The 23657-nt window shown below is 45.2% G+C and overlaps 1 protein-coding gene across 2 annotated transcripts in view; it reads right to left on the bottom strand.

Annotated features, from left to right (window-relative positions):
• The window catches only part of LOC149435695 (transient receptor potential cation channel subfamily M member 2-like), a 155722-nt gene extending 136737 nt beyond the window's left edge, over nt 1-18985 (bottom strand). The window contains exons 1-5 of one of the 2 annotated variants that reach the window (XM_089662481.1): nt 18629-18985; nt 11758-11840; nt 6308-6473; nt 5991-6171; nt 3232-3392 (exon numbers count right to left, since the gene is read on the bottom strand). In XM_089662481.1, coding sequence (XP_089518607.1) covers nt 3232-3392; nt 5991-6171; nt 6308-6473; nt 11758-11840; nt 18629-18760 — 723 coding nt within the window. In that variant the 5' untranslated portion in view covers nt 18761-18985. The remainder of the gene's footprint in view (nt 1-3231; nt 3393-5990; nt 6172-6307; nt 6474-11757; nt 11841-18628) is intronic. The other variant, XM_089662480.1, reaches the window with a different exon arrangement.
• Between the last annotated feature and the right edge of the window lie 4672 nt (nt 18986-23657).

The following is a 23657-nucleotide window of genomic DNA, read 5'->3' on the forward strand; positions in this document are numbered from 1 at the left end:
CGCGAAGGAGGAGGTTAGGTGGAGGAGTTGGGAGGTAGCTGGGGTGTTGTCGTTGATGGGGATGTTGAAGTCCCCGAGGATGATGGTCGGGAGCTCAGAGGAGAGGAAGAAGGGAAGCCAGGCGGCGAAGTCATCCAGGAAGCGGGCTATGGATCCGGGGGGCCTGTAGATCACTGCGATCCTTAGGGGGGTGGGTGAGAAGAGCCGGATGCAGTGAGCCTCGAAGGAGGAGAAGGTTAGGGAGGGGGGGTTAGGGAGGACCTGGAAAGTGCTCAGCGGTGATAGGAGCAAGCCGACACCACCACCTTTGTGACCGCTCAGTCTTGGTGAATGGGACCAGACGAGACCTCCATGGGAGAGTGCCGCAGGGGAGGTAGAGTCAGTGGCCTGTACCCAGGTTTCGGTGATGGCTAGGAGGTTGAGGGAGCGGGAGATAAAGAGGTCATGGATGGCAGTTAGTTTGTTGCAGACCGAACGGGCGTTCAGAAGTGCAACCGAGAGAGGGGGGATGGATGCGGGGAGGAGGTGCACAGGTATGAGGTTGAGGGGGTTGCGGCGGCTGGCGGGAGCAGGGGGGTCCCTGGAGGGGGGGTGAGGTGGTGAGGGGCCAGGGTTCGGGGAGATGTCCCCAGCAGATAGGAGAAGGAGAAGGGTGAGGAGGGTGGCATGGGAATGGGAGGTGCAGGAGCGTGTGGGTCTGGTAGTGGTGGCACGTGGGTCGACCGGGGAGTGGAGTACCAGGAGGAGGTGGTGAGTGCCGTAGTGGGGAGAGGGCAGAAGTGAAGGGGCAATGTAGAGCTGTTTTGGGGGGGTGGGCGGGAAGAGGGAGGCAATTTTTGGGATGGAGGAGAGGAAAACGAGAAGGAGAAGTGCAGGTGGCATGCTGGGGTGAGTGCAGTGCTGTTCGGGTAAGGGGAGGTGAAGGGATACGGGTCAGGGCGAGGTGATGTGGACAGTCTGTATCACCGTGGAGGAGTCCACTAGAGTCCTTCTGTAGGGGGAGAGTGGGAGTAAAGGGCAGCAGCTGGCTGGCTGCAATCTGTGGGTGCAGTATGCTGGCGTCCGAGGGGTCTTCAGTGGGTCCGGTGGATCGGCAAGTGGAGGGGTCGTAGGGTGCGATGTCTGGGGGTGTTGGTAGGCACGGCGTCTCGTGATGCTGGCGGCTCAGTGACTGGAGATTCGCTGGGTGGTCCGGGTCCGGGAGATTCGCTGGGCGACGTCTCGATTCGCTAGGTGGTCCGGGTGTTGGGTGTCCAGAGGTGGTAGCTGGGTGCCCGGTAGCTGGGTGTTGGGTGTCCAGGGGTTGTAGCTGGGTGCCCGGTAGCTGGGTGCCCGGTAGCTGGGTGCTGGGTGTCCAGGGGTGGTAGCTGGGTGCCCGGTAGCTGGGTGCCCGGTAGCTGGGTGCTGGGTGTCCAGGGGTGGTAGCTGGGTGCCTGGTAGCTGGGTGCAGGGTGTCCAGGGGTGGGCCCAGAACCGATGTATGGGCTGGGCAGCGGAGCAGCGATCAGTGGGCCTGAGCTGGTTCCTGGTGGTCAGGGATGGACACAGGGCTAGTGAGGAGGGCCCTGCGGAGGCTGGCAGGTCGGTGGGGATCGGTGGTGGCAGCTTACCCGTTCTGGTGGTGCTGCCGTGCAGGTATCCTGGGGTGGTCCTGGGCTGCTGTCAGCTTGGTGGTCCTTGCTAGGCTGATCTTTGGTGGGGTGGTTGTTGTCGTCTGGGGAGGACCACCCCGCTGTGTGTCAGAGGGCAGGAGCCGAGGGACGGAGCGGCGGCGCCGCGATTCGGCGGCAGTGTCGCAAGTCGGCCCGCGAACTAATCGAGGCCGCAGCTTCGCCGGTTGCAGTAGGCCGCGATTTCGGAGGGGGCCAAAAATGCTCGGGACCCCTCCCAGATGCTTCACTAGGGGCCGCAGGTGTGTCGGGGCCCTCGTAGTGTCTGTTGCCGCCCGGATGGCAGCGGATTAGGCAGTGGGGCGACGGAGCTCTCTGATGGCATGTTGCTCCGTCGCCATCTTGACATCGGACATAAGGGGGGGATATGATCTCCAGGTATAATACATAAGGGGGAATATGATCACCATGTATAATACATAAGGGGGGATATGATCTCCATGTATAATACATAAGGGGGGATATGATATCCATGTATAATACATAAGGGGGATATGATCTCCATGTATAATACATAAGGGGGGATATGATCACCATGTATAATACATAAGGGGGATATGATCACCATGTATAATACATAAGGGGGGATATGATCACCATGTATAATACATAAGGGGGGATATGATCACCATGTATAATACATAAGGGGGGATATGATCTCCATGTATAATACATAAGGGGGGATATGATCACCATGTATAATACATAAGGGGGGATATGATCTCCATGTATAATACATAAGGGGGATATGATCTCCATGTATAAATACATCAGTGGTTCATATAGTGAACTTGGTGTAGAGTTATTCACCCTGAGGTCACCACAGAGGACAAGGGGGCACTCTTTATGTCTGGAGGAAAATAATTTTAATCTCCAAACACGGAAAGGTTTCTTGACAGTAAGAGCTGTGAAAATGTGGAATAGACTCCCTCAAGAGTTGGTTGTGGCCAGCTCAGTGGATTGCTGTAGGAAAGTCCTGGATTCTTTCTTAGATACACAGAATATAACTGGATATAACATTTATAGGGAAAGTTGATCCAGGGAATATCCGATTGCCTCTCAGGGGATGAACTGGATGGACTTTTGTCTTTTTTCAGCCAGGCTAACTATGTAATATACTGCATAAGTTGCCACTGCTTTATAAGTATCTGTAATAAATAAACCGTTAAATAAAGAAAAAGAAGGAAGCCACACTCCATTTGAAGTCCCTTGTATACTAGATTACAAGCCTGATGCACACACTGTTCCACCCTTTGCTGCAATCCCCAACGTCATTCATTTCTTCCGGAGCTTATTCATATATATACTGCACTGTGTGTAAAGGCTAGTAGCTGCCATACACGAGCAGCATTGTGTCACAAGATTAACTCTCTCTTAAACTCCAGACTTTAATGGAAAATGATCTTCTAGGCTGAATAACAGATCTATAGCTTTCTCCTAATTCCTAAATCTTGTGCCTTGTTTTCCTTAAAAGAAAGGTCACAAAACATTCTGGCATTTAGTACAAAATATTTCTATGAAAGTTATGTTCTATATGATGTAGACTATGTCTACTTCTTACCGCCTCACTGAGCAGTGATTTTCGGTTGTGGACGATGCCCCAGGTAGCAATGCCTATCAGGACAATCTCAGAGCCTTCTTCACCTCCACTGAAATTCCGTATGGCTTCACCTACGTGCTTCATGACCCCAGCATGAGAACCTCCAGTGATGATCCAGGCCCCTGTATGTAAGAAAGGGAGGAGAGATTGGCTATACAAAATATGGCTGCACTGTCTGTACTGTAACCCTCTCTGGTTAGCCATTTCATCATCCTCCTCCTTACTTAAACTACAAACAGTATATGAAAAGTACAAAGAATGGCCCCTGCCCCAGTCTATAACTGGCCTTCACAGCAAGGAGCACATGGAGGGACAATGCATGTCAAACAACAAAAGAGACAAATTCCTGGCTCAGCTTGCCAACCAGCCTGCAAACAAGTCGACTTAAAAACAGGGGTTTAGTTATGACACATTTTGTAAACACATGCGTAAGCTACAGAGCCTCTTCAGGGCACCCTGATATTCTGTAGTCGTAACTATACAAATTTTGAGAGCCCCCATAGTAGAGGCACATGTCTTTAACCCCTCGCCTACAGGGCACTTATACCCCCTTCCTGCCCAGGCCAATTTCCAGCTTTCAGCGCTGTTGCACTTTGAATGACAATTGCGCGGTCATGCAACACTGTACCCATATGAAATTTTTATCATTTATTTGTGACAGATAGAGATTTATTTTGGTGGTATTTAATCACCTCGGGGTTTTTTATTTTTTCTTGAACAAACCAAAAACCACTGAAAATTTCGAAAAAAAAAACTTTTTTCTTAGTTTTTGTTATAAAATTTTGTAAATAAGTGATTTTTCTCCTTCACTGATGTGCGCTAATGAGGCTGCAGTTATGGGCACTGATAGGCTGCACTGATGGACACTGATAGGTGGCACTGATGGGCACTGGTAGGTGGCACTGATGGGCATTGACAGGCATCACTGAGGGGCACTGAAAAGCGGCACTCATATATGGCAATGATAGGCGGCACTGATAGGCGGCACTGACTGGCACTGATAGGCGGCACTGACTGGCACTGTTAGGTGGCACTGACTGGCACTGTTATGTGGCACTGATAGGCAGCACTGACGGGCACTGATAGGTAGCACTGATGCACACTGATAGGCGGCACTGACTGGCACTGATAGGTGGCACTGATTGGCAGCACTGATAGGTGTCACTGACTGGCACTGATGGGTGACACTGAAAGGCAGCTAGCTCAGATGGGCACTGATATGTGGCATTGATGTGGCACTGATGGGCACTAGCAGCTGGTATGGATGAGCACAGAGCGGGCACTGTTGAACACTGACAGGTGGCGCTGCTGGGGCTACATAGATCATCAGGGCACACTGATCATCAGTGCTCTGATGATCTGTGTAGTTGTCCCCTCCGAGGAATGCCAATTACCGGCTCTCCTCTCCTCTCCTCTGTCAGCGTGACAGCTCGAGAGGAGAGAAATGCCGATAAGCAGAATTTCCCTGTTTACATGGGATCAGCTGTGATTGGACAGAGCTAATCACATGACCGAGCCGACATCTTGAGCTCTTTCCGTAGATCGGTGATCCGCTGTGTCCGAGGGACACAGCGCACCGCCAATCGCCACGCTGCGCGCTCCCGGAGCTGCGCATGCGTGGTGAGCATGGGAGGACGTCATATGACGTCCTACCAGAACGAAAGAACCACCTTGCGTTCATCATATTACTATATGGCGGGCGGGAGGAGGTTAATGGATAGACCAAGGGCAGGTGGACCTAAGGGAGCCCACCCCTCCTTTAAGGTACCAGAGCGCTCTGGACACCCAGCATGTAGCACAATGGCAGCTAAGGTGTCCAGTACGCCTCCTCTCCAACAACTCAACAGTACAAAAATGGCCACTGTCCCAGTCTATAACTGGCCTTCACAGCAAGGAGCACATGAAAGGGCAACACATATCAAACAACAAAAGAGAAAAATTCCTGGATGACTGAACGACTGAAGTAAGTTGGCAAGATGGTATTTTAATGATATAAATGGAGCGTTTCTAATGAGAGGAAACTATTGCTGTTTATTGTGAAACGGCAGGAATTTATTCTTTTAGACTTGAAAGGTACTTAGAGGTCTACTGAAGGCAGACAGTGTTGACCGAGGAATCCCTCCAGGTGAGTCATTGTGCTGTCAGTCCCTGCTGGGAGAAGACAGTGACTATTACTAGCAGGGGCGGACTGACAACTCATGGGGCCCCTGGGTAATAGGGGATCATGGGGCCCCTGTGTCCACGTCCACACTCAAACCACACCCAAAAAAGCCTATGAAAGGTACCAGGGGCATCTCATGGGGCCCCTACTGACACTGGGCCCTTGGGCAGTGCCCAAGTTCCCGAATGGTCAGTCCTCCCCTGATTACTAGTGAATATAGCAGCCGCTAGCAATAATTGCATGTAAAATTCGGCAGACTGGTTGTACCCAATGTCATCAATCAATCAACTTGGGTGCATTCCGCCTTCCCATACATGGTTTGAACCTCAACCAGTTTCTGCTGAACCAGCCGAGATTCAAACTGTCTATGGCTGACTTTAAGCATCAAGTTTTAACTCTGCTAGTGGCCATTTTATCTAACAAAAATAAACATTACCTACTTTCCTCAATAGCCACTGAAAATCATGATCATTAAAGTGTTTCGGCCAAGCATTACAAGTGAGGACAGCAGTGACAGTGAAGCACAAGGATGATGTGCTCATTGTAGAAGCCCCATTACCTGTGCTTCGTGCAGCCTTCACAAGGCCCCGGCTGAACTGGGTCTTCAGCCTTGGACTGATGTTGAAATTTTTGGCTCCTCCTGTCACAGATATGAGGAGACTTGGTACACGAAGCCCCCACTGCTCTGTCATCAGTTCAAACAATATGCTGGGATGAGTGTCGGAGGATGCTCGCACGTACTGTTGAGAAACAGAGCCTAAAGTAACTTATACAGCAAGATGTTTAACCCCAACTATTAAAATGATAAAATGTGGCCAACAGCAGTCTAGGCTTCTACAGCATACTGTAATGTCCTTCAACACCCAACAAGCATACCTTGGCCCAGGTCCTGGTGGTTCCTGTAAATGTCATGTCCCCATGTGCATCACTGGGAAATTCTTCGACAGTTTTCTGAGGGTCCCAATTGATTTCAGGTGGCCTATTGGGATTTGAGGTGTCATGAAAATGGGATTCTCTGGTGTAACCACATCCACAGGTCTCCCTAAGTGAGCAATAGAGCATCTATTAGACATGCAATTCGTTTCATTCCGAATTGAAATTCGGACAAAGTTGTAGTCATTTGGAGATTCGGACGTATCTAACTTTCCAAATTACAATAGCAACAAATTTAAACGATTCCAAATTAACAATACAATTTTTTGTCCAAATTCTAATTGAATCTGAATTAAATTCAAAAATGAAATCAAATTTGAAAACATATTTGAAATGAAATCATATTGCTGACTATTGCGGATTTCCTTCAAAGACTATGTGTATTGGTGTTAGAATATAGCTGACTTCAGAAATTTGAATTTCAAAAAGCATAGAGTAGAATAAAACAGAATAGAAAAGAATAGAAAATAAAGGAAAAGAATAAAATAGAAGAAAGTAGCATAGATTTAAATAGAATAGAATATAAAAAATAGAAAGAATATAGCCATATTCCGAAATTTGAATTTCAAAAAGAATGGAATAAAATGGAAAAGAAAAAAATAGAAAATAAAGCAAAAGAACAGAAAAAAGTAGAATAGAATAAAATAGAGTAAAATAGAAAGAATATAGCCATATTCCGAAATTTGAATTTCAAAAAGAATAGAATAGAATAAAACAGAATAGAATAGAAAAGAGTACAGTAAAAAAGAACAGAATAAAATAGAAAATAGAATAAAATAGAATAGAATTGAAAAAATAGAGTAGAATAAAGAAGAAAGCATGTAACCATCTTCCAAAATTTGAATTTCAAAAAGAACCAGCTATTCTTCACAATGAATTTGCATCGATTTGATATTTTCTATTCAATTTCAATTTGAATGCTTCAAATCTATTGTAAAAATTCTAATCCAGTCGAAGACGAATAAACAAAACTAAACTAAAAGAATGCAACTAAACAAAATTAGTAACTTAACAAATTGATCCAAAAACGAAACAAATTTTTTCACTCTGCACATGTTTAGCGTCTATAAAATATTTGCAGCATAGTCTGATAAATTGAACCCAACATTCAGAGGCGTAGCTAGGATATTTTGCACCCGGAGACAAACTATAAAATTGGCGCCCCAGCCCCCCTCCCCGTTTAATCACATCAGTGACACCAGTGATGGGGCACTATTCCTCCCACTGACACCAATGATTGGGCACTATTCCTCCCACTGATATCAATGATGGGGAACTTATCCTCCCACTGATACCAATGATGGGGAACTTATCCTCCCACTGATACTAATGATGGGGCACTATTCCTCCCACTGATACCAATGATGGGACACTATTCCTCCCACTGATACCAATGATGGGGCACTATTCCTCCCACTGATACCAATGATGGGGCACTATTCCTCCCACTGATACCAATGATGGGACACTATTCCTCCCACTGATACCAATGATGGGGCACTATTCCTCCCACTGATACCAATGATGGGGCACTATTCCTCCCACTGACACCAATGATGGGGCACTATTCCTCCCACTGACACCAATGATGGGGCACTATTCCTCCCACTGACACCAATGATGGGACACTATGCCTCCTACTGATACCAATGATGGGGCACTATTCCTCCCACTGACACCAATGATGGGGCACTATTCCTCCCACTGACACCAATGATGGGACACTATGCCTCCTACTGATACCAATGATGGGGCACTATTCCTCCCACTGACACCAATGATGGGGCACTATTCCTCCCACTGATACCAATGATGGGGCACTATTCCTCCCACTGATACCAATGATGGGGCACTATTCCTCCCACTGACACCAATGATGGATCACTATTCCTCCCACTGATACCAATGACGGGGCACTATTCCTCTCACTGACACCAATGATGGGGCACTATTCCTCTCACTGACACCAATGACGGGGCACTATTCCTCCCACTGATACCAATGATGGATCACTATTCCTCCCACTGATACCAATGATGGGGCACTATTCCACCCACTGATACCAATGATGGGGCACTATTCCTCCCCACTGATACCAATGACAGGGCACTATTCCTCCCACTGACACCAATGATGGGACACTATTCCTCCCACTGACACCAATGACGGGGCACTATTCCTCCCACTGATACCAATGATGGATCACTATTCCTCCCACTGATACCAATGATGGGACACTATTCCTCCCACTGATACCAATGATGGGGCACTATTCCTCCCACTGATACCAACTATGGGGTACTATTCCTCTCACTGACACCAACAATGGGGCACTATTCCTCCCACTGAAACCAATAATGGGGCACTAATCCTCCCACTGATACCAATGATGGGGCACTATTCCTCCCACTGATACCAATAATGGGGCACTATTCCTCCCACTGATACCAATGATGAGGCACTATTCCTCCCACCGATACCAATGATGGGGCACTATTCCTTCCACCGATACCAATGATGGGGCACTATTCCTCCCCACTGATACCAATGATGGGGCACTATTCCTCCCACCGATACCAATGATGGGACACTATTCCTCCCACGGATACCAATGATGGGGCACTATTCCTCCCACTGACACCAATGATGGGGCACTATTCCTCCCACCGATACCAATGATGGGACACTATTCCTCCCACTGACACCAATGATGGGGCACTATTCCTCCCACTGATACCAATGATGGGGCACTATTCCTCCCACTGATACCAATGATGGGGCACTATTCCTCCCACTAATACCAATGATGGGGCACTATTCCTCCCACTAATACCAATGATGGGGCACTATTCCTCCCACTGATACCAATGATGGGGCATTATTCCTCCCACTGATACCAATGATGGGGCACTGTTCCTCCCACTGATACCAATGACGGGGCACTATTCCTCTCACTGATACCAATGATGGGGCACTATTCCTCCCACTGATACCAATGATGGGGCACTATTCCTCCCACTAATACCAATGATGGGGCACTATTCCTCCCACTGATACCAATGAAGGGGCACTATTCCTCCCACTGACACCAATGAAGGGGCACTATTCCTCCCACTGATACCAATGATGGGGCACTATTCCTCTCACTGACACCAAGGAAGGGGCACTATTCCTCCCACTGATACCAATGATGGATCACTATTCCTCCCACTGATACCAATGATGGGGCACTATTCCTCTCACTGACACCAATGACGGGGCACTATTCCTCCCACTGATACTAATGACGGGCACCATTCCTCCTACTGATACCAATGATGGGGCACTATTCCTCTCACTGACACCAATGATGGGGCACTATTCCTCCCAGTGATACCAATGAAGGGGCACTATTCCTCTCACTGACACCAATGAAGGGGCACTATTCCTCCGACTGACACCAATGATGGGACACTATTCCTCCCACTGACACCAATGACACTTACCTTGCTGACCCCTGCTCCAGCCTAGGCTCCTTCCCTCTCCCATCCACAGCCAGCATACTTGGTTGCAGCAGCACCATCTGCATGGCACACTTACTGGTCAGCTGTCTTCTTCACTTGCTCTGGCCTCTCCCTCACTCTATCTTCGTGCTGCTGCTCGGCTCCTCCTCTCCAAGCTCCAAGTCGGAGCTTGCAGAGGGAAGTGCAAGCTGCCATAGGCTGTCCAGTGATCCCCAGGGTGTGACCAGAGGACAGAGGCGGCATGTCATCTCACCCACACATCGCATCCAGGGAAAAGAAGACACCGGACTTGTGGACCTCTCTACCCCTCCTCCAGCAGCACCTCCTGGACTGGATCGTCGTAGGATTGGGACACGTAGCCAGGTAAGACACAGCAGCCCGCTGCCCGCCCCTGTACTAAGTGTCCCTTCCATTGGAAGGGGGAGTGGTGGCACCGCGCTGCCCCCCTAAAATGTGCTGCCCTAGGCAAACGCCTTGTTTGCCTTGCGGCAAATACGCCCTTGGTTGTAAGACTCATTTTGGCGCCCCTGTAGCTTGGCGCCCGGGTACATATGTACCCCCCTGCCCCCCCTAGCTATGCCTCTGCCAGCACTGATGACCTATTCCACCATACACAACAAACAATGAACATATAGGATCCTATAGACACATTTATGGCATGATGTGTAGGCCACAGCAGAAGAAATACATTATTGTTGTGGAGACTGGAAGGACTTTGGTGTTCCAGTTAATCTTCACATCTCTGCAGCTGGGTAATGCGAAATGTAAAATCGGGGACCACGTGTAAAATCACGCACATTTCCAAAAAACAAAGTAAACGCACTGCAATTTAGCATACACGTGGGGGTGCCATTGTTAATGGCACTCCCGCCCATCTGCAGTTCTGGTGTGTTTTCACACAAAGCCTCATGTTACCACAGCACCATGCAGTTTGGTGCTGCACAATTTAAAAAAAAAAAAAAGGGTTGGGGATTTTTTCCCTGCATTTCTCTGGGTGAGGCAGGCTGTTGAAATGAATGGGTGCCCTACACTCAGAACACAGCTGCACAGATCTGAACTGTGCCTTAAAGGGACAGAACATCAGTGACAGCGTAGTACAGGTGAAACTCAAAAAATTTGAATATCGTGCAAAAGTTCATTTATTTCATGCTTCCTTTCGAGCTTGCTGACTTCATTTTCCAGCAGGACTTGGCACCTGCCCACACTGCCAAAAGCACCAAAACCTGGTTCAATGACTGTGGGATTACTGTGCTTGATTGGCCAGCAAACTCGCCTGACCTGAATCCCATAGAGAATCTATGGGGCATTGCCAAGAGAAAGATGAGAGACATGAGACTGAACAATGCAGAAGAGCTGAAGGCCGCTATTGAAGCATCCTGGTCTTCCATAACACCTCAGCAGTGTCACAGGCTGATAGCTTCCATGCCACGCCGCATTGAGGCAGTAATTGCTGCAAAAGGGGCCCAAACCAAGTACTGAGTACATATGCATGCTTATACTTTTCAGAGGTCCGATATTGTTCTATGTACAATCCTTGTTTTATTGATTGCATGTAATATTATCATTTTCTGAGATTGTGGATTTGGGGTTTTCATGAGCTGTAAGCCATAATCATCACAATGATGACAAATTACGGCTTGAACGATCTTGCTTTGCATGTAATGAGTCTCTCATATATTAGTTTCACCTTTTAAGTTGCATTACTGAAATAAGTGAACTTTTGCACGATATTCTAATTTTTCGACTTTCACCTGTAGATCAGGTAATATGCAGCAATGAAGCTTCTAAGAACAGGCCTCCTGTTGCTTGCATTTTAACACATTGATCAATATCTTTTATCATTGTCGGCCAAAATATTCCAAAGAACTCTGTTGCAGATTACGTACTTACCCATCACTAGACTTTTGTGGGATGAAAGCAACGCATTCTTTTTTCTTAATATGCGTTGAAACCCAAGAATTAAGGTCAACAATCTGTAAATGAATGATAGTAAAATTGAAAGCGACATTCTGATTGAAAGAAAAGAAAATAGAAAAAAGGCAAACTCAGCATGGATAAAGCAGAGGAGGCACACAAGATCGAGGGAGAGCCAAAGAAGACATTTAATGGAGAAGGAGCAGAGAGCAGATAAACCAGGGCCAAAATAAAGAACTTAAAACAGTTTTAAAGTGATGACACAGTAGGAGACGCACCGGTTCAAGAGGGGCCAGAGAGAAAGACATTTATCAATTCAATGGAGGCCAGAGGGGAGGAGAAACAGCTAAAAGTGGAGTTCCACGTAAAAAAAAATAAATAAACGTCAGCAGATACAAAAACTGTAGCTGCTGACTTTTACAATACAGGCACTTACCTGTCCCTCGGTCCAGTGGTGTCTTCACCACCACTGGTTTCACTGTCCGTCTTCTCTCCCTGGTGCCGATATCTTCATTGTGGACACCCGGACGTGACACCTTGCGGCTTCACAGCCGGGTGCCCACTGCGCATGCGCAAGAAGCCCTGCGCTTTGTGAATGGCCCCGTATTCTTCTGGGACCTGGCATGTGTTCCAGAAGACTACGGGGAGGGAGGGAGAGGACAACCTGTCAAATCTGGGTACCCGCTACCCAAAGGTGCCAAGTGGAACAAAGGCTTAAAGTGGAACTTCCCCTTTTGGGTGGAGCTCCGCTTTAAGAAGGGACAGTAAAGAGGTAACACATCAAATCACAGAGGGCCAGAGAGGGGAAGACACACCAGCTCAAAGAGGGCCAAAGAGAGGAAATCACCACAAGAGGAGTAAGAGAGAGGGAGAATCACCAGCTAAAGGAGAGGAAAGGAAACAACAACTCAAAGGGGACAAAAAGGAAAAGACACAGAAGACTAAAATGTGTCAAAGATAAAGAGTGGAGACAACGTACAGGTTTAAGACATGAGGGAGGACTGGCTTTTAATGAGGGATAGAGATGAGGGAAAACCTGTCACACAGGTGGTCAGGCACCATTGCTAGCTTCTGTGTTCTTCACCTATAACATCCGCCTTTCCCATAAGGCAAACAGACCTACCAGTACTCGGTTGCCCCCAGGAATTATACACAATGCTATATTGCCTGTCCACCACACCAGGGCAGGGGCAAACTTAGCAAAGCAAACAGGTACTAGTTGTTGGCAGACAAACAGAGTGGCCAATAATAGCCCAGGTCAAAAGGCAGGCAGAGTTCAGAGAATAGTGCAATATCCAGTCTGAGGTCATCAACAATTGAATCTAAATGGCAGAGCAGGGCAGACAAACAGGGAGCTTGGAACACGTATTACACACGCTTTCACAAGCATGAGATTGCAGGCTTGGCTGGCTTAAATCAGCTTTGGTCTCCAGCCAGAGGCTGGCCATATCAATCACCTTGCAGGTGGACAGACAAACAGGGATGCATCATAGCTAAAACCAGGATTCTGGAATAAGACCAACAGCTGTCAAAGAACAGGACAATTTGCACACTCCCAACAAAAACATCAAGTACAAAACAGGCCCTGAGAGGAAGAAAAACAGCATTTTGAGGGGGCAAACGAGAAGAGGCACACTATCTCAAGAAAGGACAGAGAGAAGAGAACACAGCATCTCAAGGAGGGCCAAAGACAGCAGGACACCATCTCAAAGAGGGCTAGTGAGGAAAAAACAGACAAGTTCAAAATCAAAGGGGGACCTGAGAGGAGAAAAACACCTATTTGGGGGGGCAAAGAGAGGAGGCACAACATCTCAAGAAGAGACAGAAAGAATAAGACACACTATCTGAAGGAGAGTCAGACAGAAATAGCTTGGGTGGGGGGTAGATGGAAAATTAAACAACAATTGAAATAGTCCTATAAATGGAGGAGACAATGAAGCTCAAATGGGGACAAGAGGTGGAGACAGCACACAAATCAAGGGAGAGAACGGAGCTAGTACGTACTTCAGCTTGAGGAGGGCCAGGGAAGAGAAGACACTCCAGCTCAAAGGGGACCAAAGAGAGTAAGGGGACACTATCTTAAAGAGGGCCAGAGAGATGATACAGTGGGGATCGAAAGTTTGGGCACCCCAGCTAAAAATTTGTATTAATGTGCATAAAGAAGCCAAAGAAAGATGGAAAAATCTCCAAAAGGCATCAAATTACAGATTAGACATTCTTATAATATGTCAACAAAAGTTAGATTTTATTTCCATCATTTACACTTTCAAAATAACAGAAAACAAAAAATGGCGTCTGCAAAAGCACCCTGCAGAGTTAATATCTTGTACTGCCCCCTTTGGCAAGTATCACAGCTTGTAAACACTTTTTGTAGCCAGCCAAGAGTCTTTCAATTCTTGTTTGAGGTATCTTTGCCCATTCTTCCTTACAAAAGTCTTCCAGTTCTTTGAGATTTCTGGGCTGTCTGTCACGCACTGCTCTTTTAAGGTCTATCCATAGATTTTCAATTATGTTGAGGTCAGGAGATTGTGAAGGCCATGGCAAAACCTTCAGTTTACGCCTCTTGATGTAATCCCCCGTGGATTTCGAGGTGTGTTTAGGATCATTATCCATTTGTAGAAGCCATCCGCTCTTTTTCACAGATGGCATCAAGTTACCATCCAAAATTTGCTGAAATTTTATTGAATCCATTTTTCCTTCTACTCATGAGATGTTCCCTGTGCCACTGGCTGCAACACAACCCCAAAGCATGATTGATCCAACCCCATGCTTATCAGTTGGACAGAGGTTCTTTTCATTAAATTCTGTGCCCCTTCTCCAAACGTACCTTTGCTCATTCCGGCCAAAAAGTTCAATTTTAACCTCATCGGTCCACAGAACTTGTTTCCAAAATGCATCAGGCTCTATATGTTCATTTGCAAAGTTCAAACGATGATTTTTGTGGTGAGGACGTAGAAGAGGTTTTCTTCTGATGACTCTTCCATGAAGACCATATTTGTACAAGTATCTCTTTATAGTGGAATAGTGTACCACAACTCCAGTGTCTGCCAGATCTTTCTGAAGGGATCCTGCAGTCAAACGTGGGTTTTGAATTGTTTTTCTCACAATCCTGCGAGCTGTTCTGTCTGATATTTTTCTTGGTCTTCCAGATCTTGCTTTAACTTCCACTGTTCCTGATGACTGCCATTTCTTAATTACATTCCGAACAGAGGATATTGACATCTGAAAACGCTTTGCTATCTTCTTATAGCCTTCTCCAGCTTTGTGAGCGTCAACTATTTTCAGTTTCAGTTTTCTAGACAACTGCTTAGAAGAACCCATGGTGCTGATTGTTGGGGCAAGGCCAGATGAGTCTGGGCATTTAAAACCTTTGAGCTTGACATCACCTGGTCTTCCCAGACGATGATTGAGAACAATCCATGACACTGGCAGGTCTCAGCTTGGCAAAGGGGGCAGTGCATGCTATAAATTCTGCAGGGTGCCAAAACTTTTGCAGACGCCATTTTTTTGTTGTCTGTTATTTTGAAAGTGTAAATGATGGAAATAAAATCTAACTTTTGTTGACATATTATAAGAATGTCTAATCTGTAATTTGATGCCTTTTGGAGATTTTTTCATCTTTCCTTGGCTTCTTTATGCACATTAATACAAATTTTTAGCTGGGGTGCCCAAACTTTCGATCACCACTGTACATCACCTCAAAGAGGGCTAGGGGTGAGGAGACGCATAACCTCAAGGAGGAACAGAGACATGGGGACACATCATACTGAAGAAGCCCAAAGAGATGGAGAAGCAAAATCAGAGATGTATAGAAGAAAACTAAGAGCAGTCATAACAGAGAAAGGATGCTATAGAAAGTCTACACCAGGGTGGATGGTAAAGGACAAAACTTTGAGAGAATGTTCAGGGGTAGTTAAAGAATCCAAAAATGACCATAAAGAATGAGGAGAGGAAGTAAAAGAAATGAGAGCTGACAATAATTATAGAGAAGAGGTTAAAAAAGAAAAAGATGAATTGAAGAGGATGGGTAGAGAAAAGGTTTACTTTTTAAAAATAATGAGAATATGAAATATACAATATCTTGTTGGAAGAAGAAATCTCGAACAATTGATATTGCTAATTTTGGAAATTTTGGAATTAATGTCACTGAGGGAATCTTTTCACTAGATTATAATATTATCTATTAAGATGTGAGCTCCTTCCCTCTGGAAGCCCATGAATCAATATCCATTACACTTCATTCTAGAGTTGGCCTTCAAGACCAGATGACAGAAGATTAGCTGCACTGTAGTGGGAACTTCTATCATGCTTATCCAAAAAAAAATATAATTTCCCGTGACACCAGTAGAAGAAATGCAGCTGTGGGGCAGGCATTCTCAGTTAGCAATGAAAGCATTGTAAGAAGTTATAATCAGAGGGCAAAAATTTGGTGGAGATGCTAATCTTTCCCTGCTGCATGCAAAACGTAATATAAATTAGCCTAGAGTTGGGATATAAATATGATACAATATAGTGTGTGTATACAGTACATATATACACTGCTCAGCATAAATGAGTACACCCCTTTTGAAAGATAAGTTTTCAATCAATATCTCAATGAACACAAAAACAATTTCCAAAATTTCGACAAAACTGAGTTTTATAGGTTAATAATATAACTTAGATTACAAAATCTTCAGTTTTACTCAAATTAGTTGAAGAAAAAATGAATCCACCCCACAACAAAAACTACTATATCTAGTATTTTGTATGACCTCCATGATTTGTAAGGACAGCACCAAGTCTTCTAAGCATGGAATGAACAAGTTGGTGACATATTGCAACATCAATCTTTTTCCATTCTTTAAGCATGACCTCTTTTAGAGCCTGGATGCTAGAAGGAGAGTGATGCTCAACTTGTCTCTTCAGAATTCCCCATAGGTGTTCGATTGGGTTCAGATAAGGAGACATACTATACTACTGAAACACTTTCACCCGGTTCTTCTTCAGAAATGCAACACTGGCTTTAGAGGTGTGTTTTGGATCATTGTCATGTTGGAAAAGTACATGACAACCAAGGGCTCGGAGTGATGGTAGCCTCTTCCCTTCTATTGGGGTGTACTCATTTATGCCGAGATATACAGTATATATATATATACAGTGGGGATCGAAAGTTTGGGCACCCCAGCTAAAAATGTGTATTAATGTACATAAAGAAGCCAAGGAAAGATGGAAAAATCTCCAAAAGGCATCAAATTACAAATTAGACATTCTTATAATATGTCAACAAAAGTTAGATTTTATTTCCATCATTTACACTTTCAAAATAACAGAAAACAAAAAAATGGCGTCTGCAAAAGTTTTGGCACCCTGCAGAATTTATAGCATGCACTTCCCCCTTTGCAAAGCTGTGACCTGCCAGTGTCATGGATTGCTCTCAATCATCGTCTGGGAAGACCAGGTGATGTCAATCTCAAAGATTTTAAATGCCCAGACTCATCTGACCTTGCCCCAACAATCAGTACCATGGGTTCTTCTAAGCAGTTGTCTAGAAAACTGAAACTGAAAATAGTTGACGCTCACAAAGCTGGAGAAGGCTATAAGAAGATAGCAAAGCGTTTTCAGATGTCAATATCCTCTGTTCGGAATGTAATTAAGAAATGGCAGTCATCAGGTACAGTGGAAGTTAAAGCAAGATCTGGAAGACCAAGAAAAATATCAGACAGAACAGCTCGCAGGATTGTGAGAAAAACAATTCAAAACCCACGTTTGACTGCACGATCCCTCCAGAAAGATCTGGTAGACACTGGAGTTGTGGTACACTATTCCACTATAAAGAGATACTTGTACAAATATGGTCTTCATGGAAGAGTCATCAGAAGAAAACCTCTTCTACGTCCTCACCACAAAAATCATCGTTTGAACTTTGCAAATAAACATATAGACAAGCCTGATGCATTTTGGAAACAAGTTCTGTGGACCGATGAGGTTAAAATTGAACTTTTTGGCCGGAATGAGTAAAGGTACGTTTGGAGAAGAAGGGGCACAGAATTTAATGAAAAGAACCTCTGTCCAACTGTTAAGCATGGGGTTGGATCAATCATGCTTTGGGGTTGTGTTGCAGCCAGTGGCACAAGGAACATCTCATGAGTAGAAGGAAAAATGGATTCAATAAAATTTCAGCACATTTTGGATGGTAACTTGATGCCATCTGTGAAAAAGCTGAAGTTAAAGAGAGTCTTCTACAAATGGATAATGATCCTAAACACACCTCGAAATCCACGGGGGATTACATCAAGAGGTGTAAACTGAAGGTTTTGCCATGGCCTTCACAATCTCCTGACCTCAACATAATTGAAAATCTATGGATAGACCTTAAAAGAGCAGTGCGTGACAGACAGCCCAGAAATCTCAAAGAACTGGAAGACTTTTGTAAGGAAGAATGGGCAAAGATACCTCAAACAAGAATTGAAAGACTCTTGGCTGGCTACAAAAAGCGTTTACAAGCTGTGATACTTGCCAAAGGGGGCAGTACAAGATATTAACTCTGCAGGGGGCCCAAACTTTTGCAGACGCCATTTTTTTGTTTTCTGTTATTTTGAAAGTGTAAATGATGGAAATAAAATCTAACTTTTGTTGACATATTATAAGAATGTCTAATCTGTAAATTGATGCCTTTTGGAGATTTTTCCATCTTTCCTTGGCTTCTTTATGCACATTAATACACATTTGTAGCTGGGGTGCCCAAACTTTCGATTCCCACTGTATATATATATATATATATATATATATATATATATATATATATATATATATATTCTTTAGGTGCGAGAGGGTTTTTGAGTATTTTTATCATGATAGTTCAAACCTTGGCTCCATCCAGGATAGGTGCAGTAGTCTTCTTCTTCTTCTTTTTCTTCTTGGAATTAGCAATGATGGGTTGAAGCTCTATGCCATCCACTTGAACCTGACCTTTGGTTTTACTTTTTGTATTTTCCATTATATGTGTTTCTGTGAATCTCACCTAGGCATGCTATCCTGAAAGGAAAAAGATAAAGAGAGTTAAGCCTGGTACACACTACCAGGTTTTTTGGTCATGCCCCTTAGACAGAAGGCGGCCAATCGGCCCGCTTCTTCAGTGTTGGTGTCATACATATGGGTCGAATTCAGCCAATATATATTGAATCGGCTGATGCTGGTTCGGCACGTGTGTGCTTGGCTTTAAAGGCACCAGATGGGCAAAACATCATTGGAGTCTAAAACAGAGACCCCATACCATGGAATGAAATTCATTCCTAAAGCCATTTATAATTCCATTAAGCTCCTTTGTACATAAGTTACAGCAACATTGATGAGTAACAGGGCTGGCAACACTCTGGAGCTGGGAGCTGGATCCTTGGTCTGGATGCAGTGTTGAGCTTGAACTAGGATTCTGGAGGGCTAGTCTGAAATCTGTTTCATGCCACTCTCAGACAACTTGGATCACAAAAAAAGATGCAAAAAGATACATCCGAATCTCCAAAAATGACATTTTCATCCGTCTACTTCACAGTCTATCACCAACTTTATAGTCACTTCTATCAAAAAACAGACCTTCCAAACTGCCTTTATAAACAATCCTCAGAAGCAGGGGCGGACTGACAACTCATGGGATCCCCGGGCAATAGGGGATCATGGGGTCCCTATGTCCCTGACAAACTCAAAAAAGCCTATGAAAAAGGTACCAGGGGCATCTCATGGGGCCCCCTACTGACCCGAGTTTCCAAATGGTCAGAAGTGAGACAGAGGGATAGAAAGTAACATTTTGGTTACCTTTTATTTACTCTGTTCTAATCATCTGCAGATAAAGGAGTATACTTTCATATGCATAGGATGCCAGTTAAAACAACCTTCAGCCCGGGTTCACACTGATGCGGTGCGGCACATCGCATGTGATTCTCACAGGAACCACACCGCATTCCTGTGCAAATCACATGCGATTTCTGTGCGCTGCAATTAGAGCCATACATTTTGTATGGCTTAGATTGCACTGCATCTGCATCAAAAGAGTGCAGGACCCTCATTTGTCCACACCAGGATCAGAACGCATGGGTCTTCACACCCTTGCTATCCAATTCTGCACATTGCACCGTGTTTTGCGAATTAATTTCAAGGTGTTGTTAGCTTAACATACGCACCCTCAGAGGTTCACATGAAAGGGGTGCAATCATGATGCAGTGCGGAACTCGCACAGAGACTGGTGCGAATTTCAGTGTGAACCCAAGCTCAGCCCTGGTTCACACTGCTATGACTTGTCATGTGACTTGAAACACATAAAGTCCCATGAGAAGTCAAAGCACATTTATTTCAATTGCAGCCATTCCAATCAATGCAACTCAAGTCATAGCAACTGCACTAGTTTGACGAAAAGCTTCCTGCGCTAGTTTGACGTGACTTCAGTGCAACTTAGAATCCCATGGACGCTAATGTTGCCTCAAATTCGCATGAACGTCGCACTGCAAAGTTGCACTGAAAATCACACGAGAATAGAGTTGCAGCAGCAATTCCAACAATTTAAAAAGAAAAAAAAAACAACATTTACCCCTTAATAACCCTTAGTTTACCCTAATCATTCTTAATTAACTGCTTCTTTCTCTTCTCACCTCAGTTATTGTTTTCCTGATTTCTCCTATTATGTTTTTTTATTTATATTTTTTATAAACTTTTTTGTTTTTTGTTTTATTTCATTTATATTGTTGATTTTTTTTTTTTTGAGAGTGTGTGTTGCATGATTATAGAGTTAGTTCAACTTAACCAAAAAATTGTCTATGTCAGCAAGGGGCACCTGTAAATTAAACACAAACTGTGCAGCTTTGACCAGTACCAGGACAGGTTTGTTCAACGTCCCCGGGACAAGGATGCAGAACTGCACCTCCTCCCATACTCCTAAAACACAGAATGGGTGTACCATACTGTGCCCATTCTCCGCTCCCTTTGTGCCAGATGTCCATGGTTGCCCTGGAGTGTTCACTACACGTTTGGCCAATCTATTTAATATTACAGGTACTTGTATAGCGCCATCAATTTACGCAATTTACATTCACATCAGTCCCTAACCCTATTCCCCCCAGCCCGTGCCCCTCCCCTGACTTCTCCATCAAGATCAATAACACAACCATCAGTCCCTCCCCTCATGCCAGGGTACTAGGTGTAATCCTAGACTCCCATCTGTCCTTTCATCCCCAAATCCAATCACTGTCCAAATCTTGTAGACTTCACCTCCGCAACATCTCCAAGATACGGCCGTTCCTAACCTCGGAAACCACTAAGCAACTTATTCACTCCCTTGTTATATCTCGCCTTGACTATTGTAACTCCCTCCTCATTGGCCGACCTCATCGCAGGCTATCCCCTCTTCAGTCTATCATGAATGCTGCTGCCAGACTCATCCACCTTACTAACCGTTCTGTATCTGCCACCCCTCTCTGCCAATCCCTCCACTGGCCTCCACTTAGTGTCCTCCACCCCTCTCTGCCAATCCCTCCACTGGCCTCCACTTAGTGTCCTCCACCCCTCTCTGCTAATCCATCCACTGGCCTCCACTCAGTGTCCTCCACCCCTCTCTGCCAATCCCTCCACTGGCCTCCACTCAGTGTCCTACACCCCTCTCTGCCAATCCCTCCACTGGCCTCCACTCAGTGTCCTCCACCCCTCTCTGCCAATCCCTCCACTGGCCTCCACTCAGTGTCCTCCATCCCTCTCTGCCAATCCCTCCACTGGCTTCCACTCAGTGTCCTCCATCCCTCTCTGCCAATCCCTCCACTGGCTTCCACTTAGTGTCCTCCATCCCTCTCTGCCAATCCCTCCACTGGCCTCCACTCAGTGTCCTCCACCCCTCTCTGCCAATCCCTCCACTGGCTTCCCATTGCCCAATGAATAAAATTCAAAACACTAACAATAACATCCTGCTCTCTAGCTCCCTTGTCTCCTCCTTCCATGCTCATCTCCAGGACTTCTCCAGAGCCTCCCCCATCCTCTGGAACTCTCTACCCCAATCAATCCAACCATCACCTACTCTGCCCACTTTTAGGTGATCTCTGAAAACCTATCTCTTCAGGGAAGCCTATCCCACCTTCAGCTAATAACGGAATCTTCTATTCCTCCTACTATCAGTTCATCCCCCATCTTTAGGAGATTCTTGAAAACTCATTTATTCAGGGAAATCTGTCCCTCTTCCACCTAAGGACTTACTTGGGCCACCTCCATCAGATCATCCCATGCAGCTATTACCTTTTTTACCACCTCCCCCTCCCTGTTAGATTGTAAGCTCCAAGGAGCAGGGCCTCCTAACCCTCTTGTATTGAACTGTATTGTTGCTGTATTGTCTCCCTTTAAATTGTAAAGCGCTGAGCAAACTGTTGGCGCCATATAAATCCTGTATAATAATAATAACCCTCAAGGGGTGTACAATCTAAGGTCTCTAACTCACATTCATATATGGACATACTAGGGCCAATTTAGACAGAAGCCAATTCACCTACCAGCATGTCTTTGGAGTGTGGGAGGAAACCGGGGTACCCAGAGGAAACCCACGCAGGCACAGGGAGAACATGCAAACTCCAGGCAGGTGGTGCCATGGTTGGGATTTGAACCAATGACCCCAGTACTGCCAGGTGGAAGCGCTAACCATTTAGCCCACAATTGCTTGCTTTGTAGAAAATAGAATGGGGATGAGAACAGGTGGTTGGAGCATGTGTGGCATCAGTAGCTATCAGAGTAGAAAAATCTGTAAGAGTAGAAAAATGTGCACCCTACTGGTTAGCCACTGATTTAGGAATTGCGAGTGGAGAAGAGGAAGACCCTGGGCAGCTGTCCCTCCTGCCCACCCCTTGTCCCAGTCCTGACTTTGACTAAAGTTTGATAATGCCTGTGCTGTAGGTGTAGACCATATACGAACCTCCCAAAGCCTGGCCGAAAAAATGTCATCATCCCATCCTGCCTTGTTGCTAGGACGTTGCTAAGACACTTTCATTTTCTAACATAGCAAGAATAGTGAAGAACAGAGACGAAATTCAGCTTGATCCATCGTTAGTTCAGAGAATGAGTACATCACCTGCCAGATGCAGGCATCCTCCGCAGTGCATTTCACCTCTAATTGGGTTTAGTAGTAGTTCTTCTACACAACTAAGCACAATGACGGGTGAAAGTCATCAGGGGCAGAACATGCATCCCACAGGAGATGTACTCTTTAAATAAACAACGGACTGATTGGATTTAGCAGGAGCACATCTCAGATTTTCTTTCTCTGTGAGTCCTGCAGAGTACAGAAATGATCCGGCTGCCTTGTCAACTCAGCTTGGATGCCGTGTCAACAGTTACTCCTAGGCTACAAGACAACAGAAGAACATTCTACACCCACCTACCAGCATTCCTCTGGGGCTGCTTACCTGTAGAAGAATAGACATTGCGCTGCTTTCCAGTAAATATTAATACAATGTAAACAGCAACCAACAGCTACAATGTTATCAGGAATAAAAAGAAACTATTCTGGGTAAAGTCCTGGAAATGGTTAAATACGAGAGGTCAGTTTAATCAATTCATGAGCAGATGGATCCTAAAGTAAACCCGTCCTGCTTTTACAAGAATCAGAATTTTAGTATAATTTTTAGCAGGACAAGTTATAGAATAACATGTATACATTTCATCCAAAGGTGGAATAAAAAAAAAAACACACTGATCATTATAGAAAAAAATTACCTTCTTTTAACATTTGCTATAATTTAACCCTTGCCTACCGGGCACTTTTACCCCCTTACTGCCCAGGCCAATTTTCAGCTTTCAGCGCTCTCACTCTTTGAATGACAATTGCGCGGTCATGCAACACTGTACCCAAACAACAGTTTTATAAATTTGTTTTA

Source organism: Staurois parvus, unplaced genomic scaffold (genome assembly GCF_062004578.1).
Source record: "Staurois parvus isolate SC_StPar_1 unplaced genomic scaffold, SC_StPar_1.0 ptg001481l, whole genome shotgun sequence".
In the NCBI taxonomy this organism is placed as follows: domain Eukaryota; kingdom Metazoa; phylum Chordata; class Amphibia; order Anura; family Ranidae; genus Staurois; species Staurois parvus.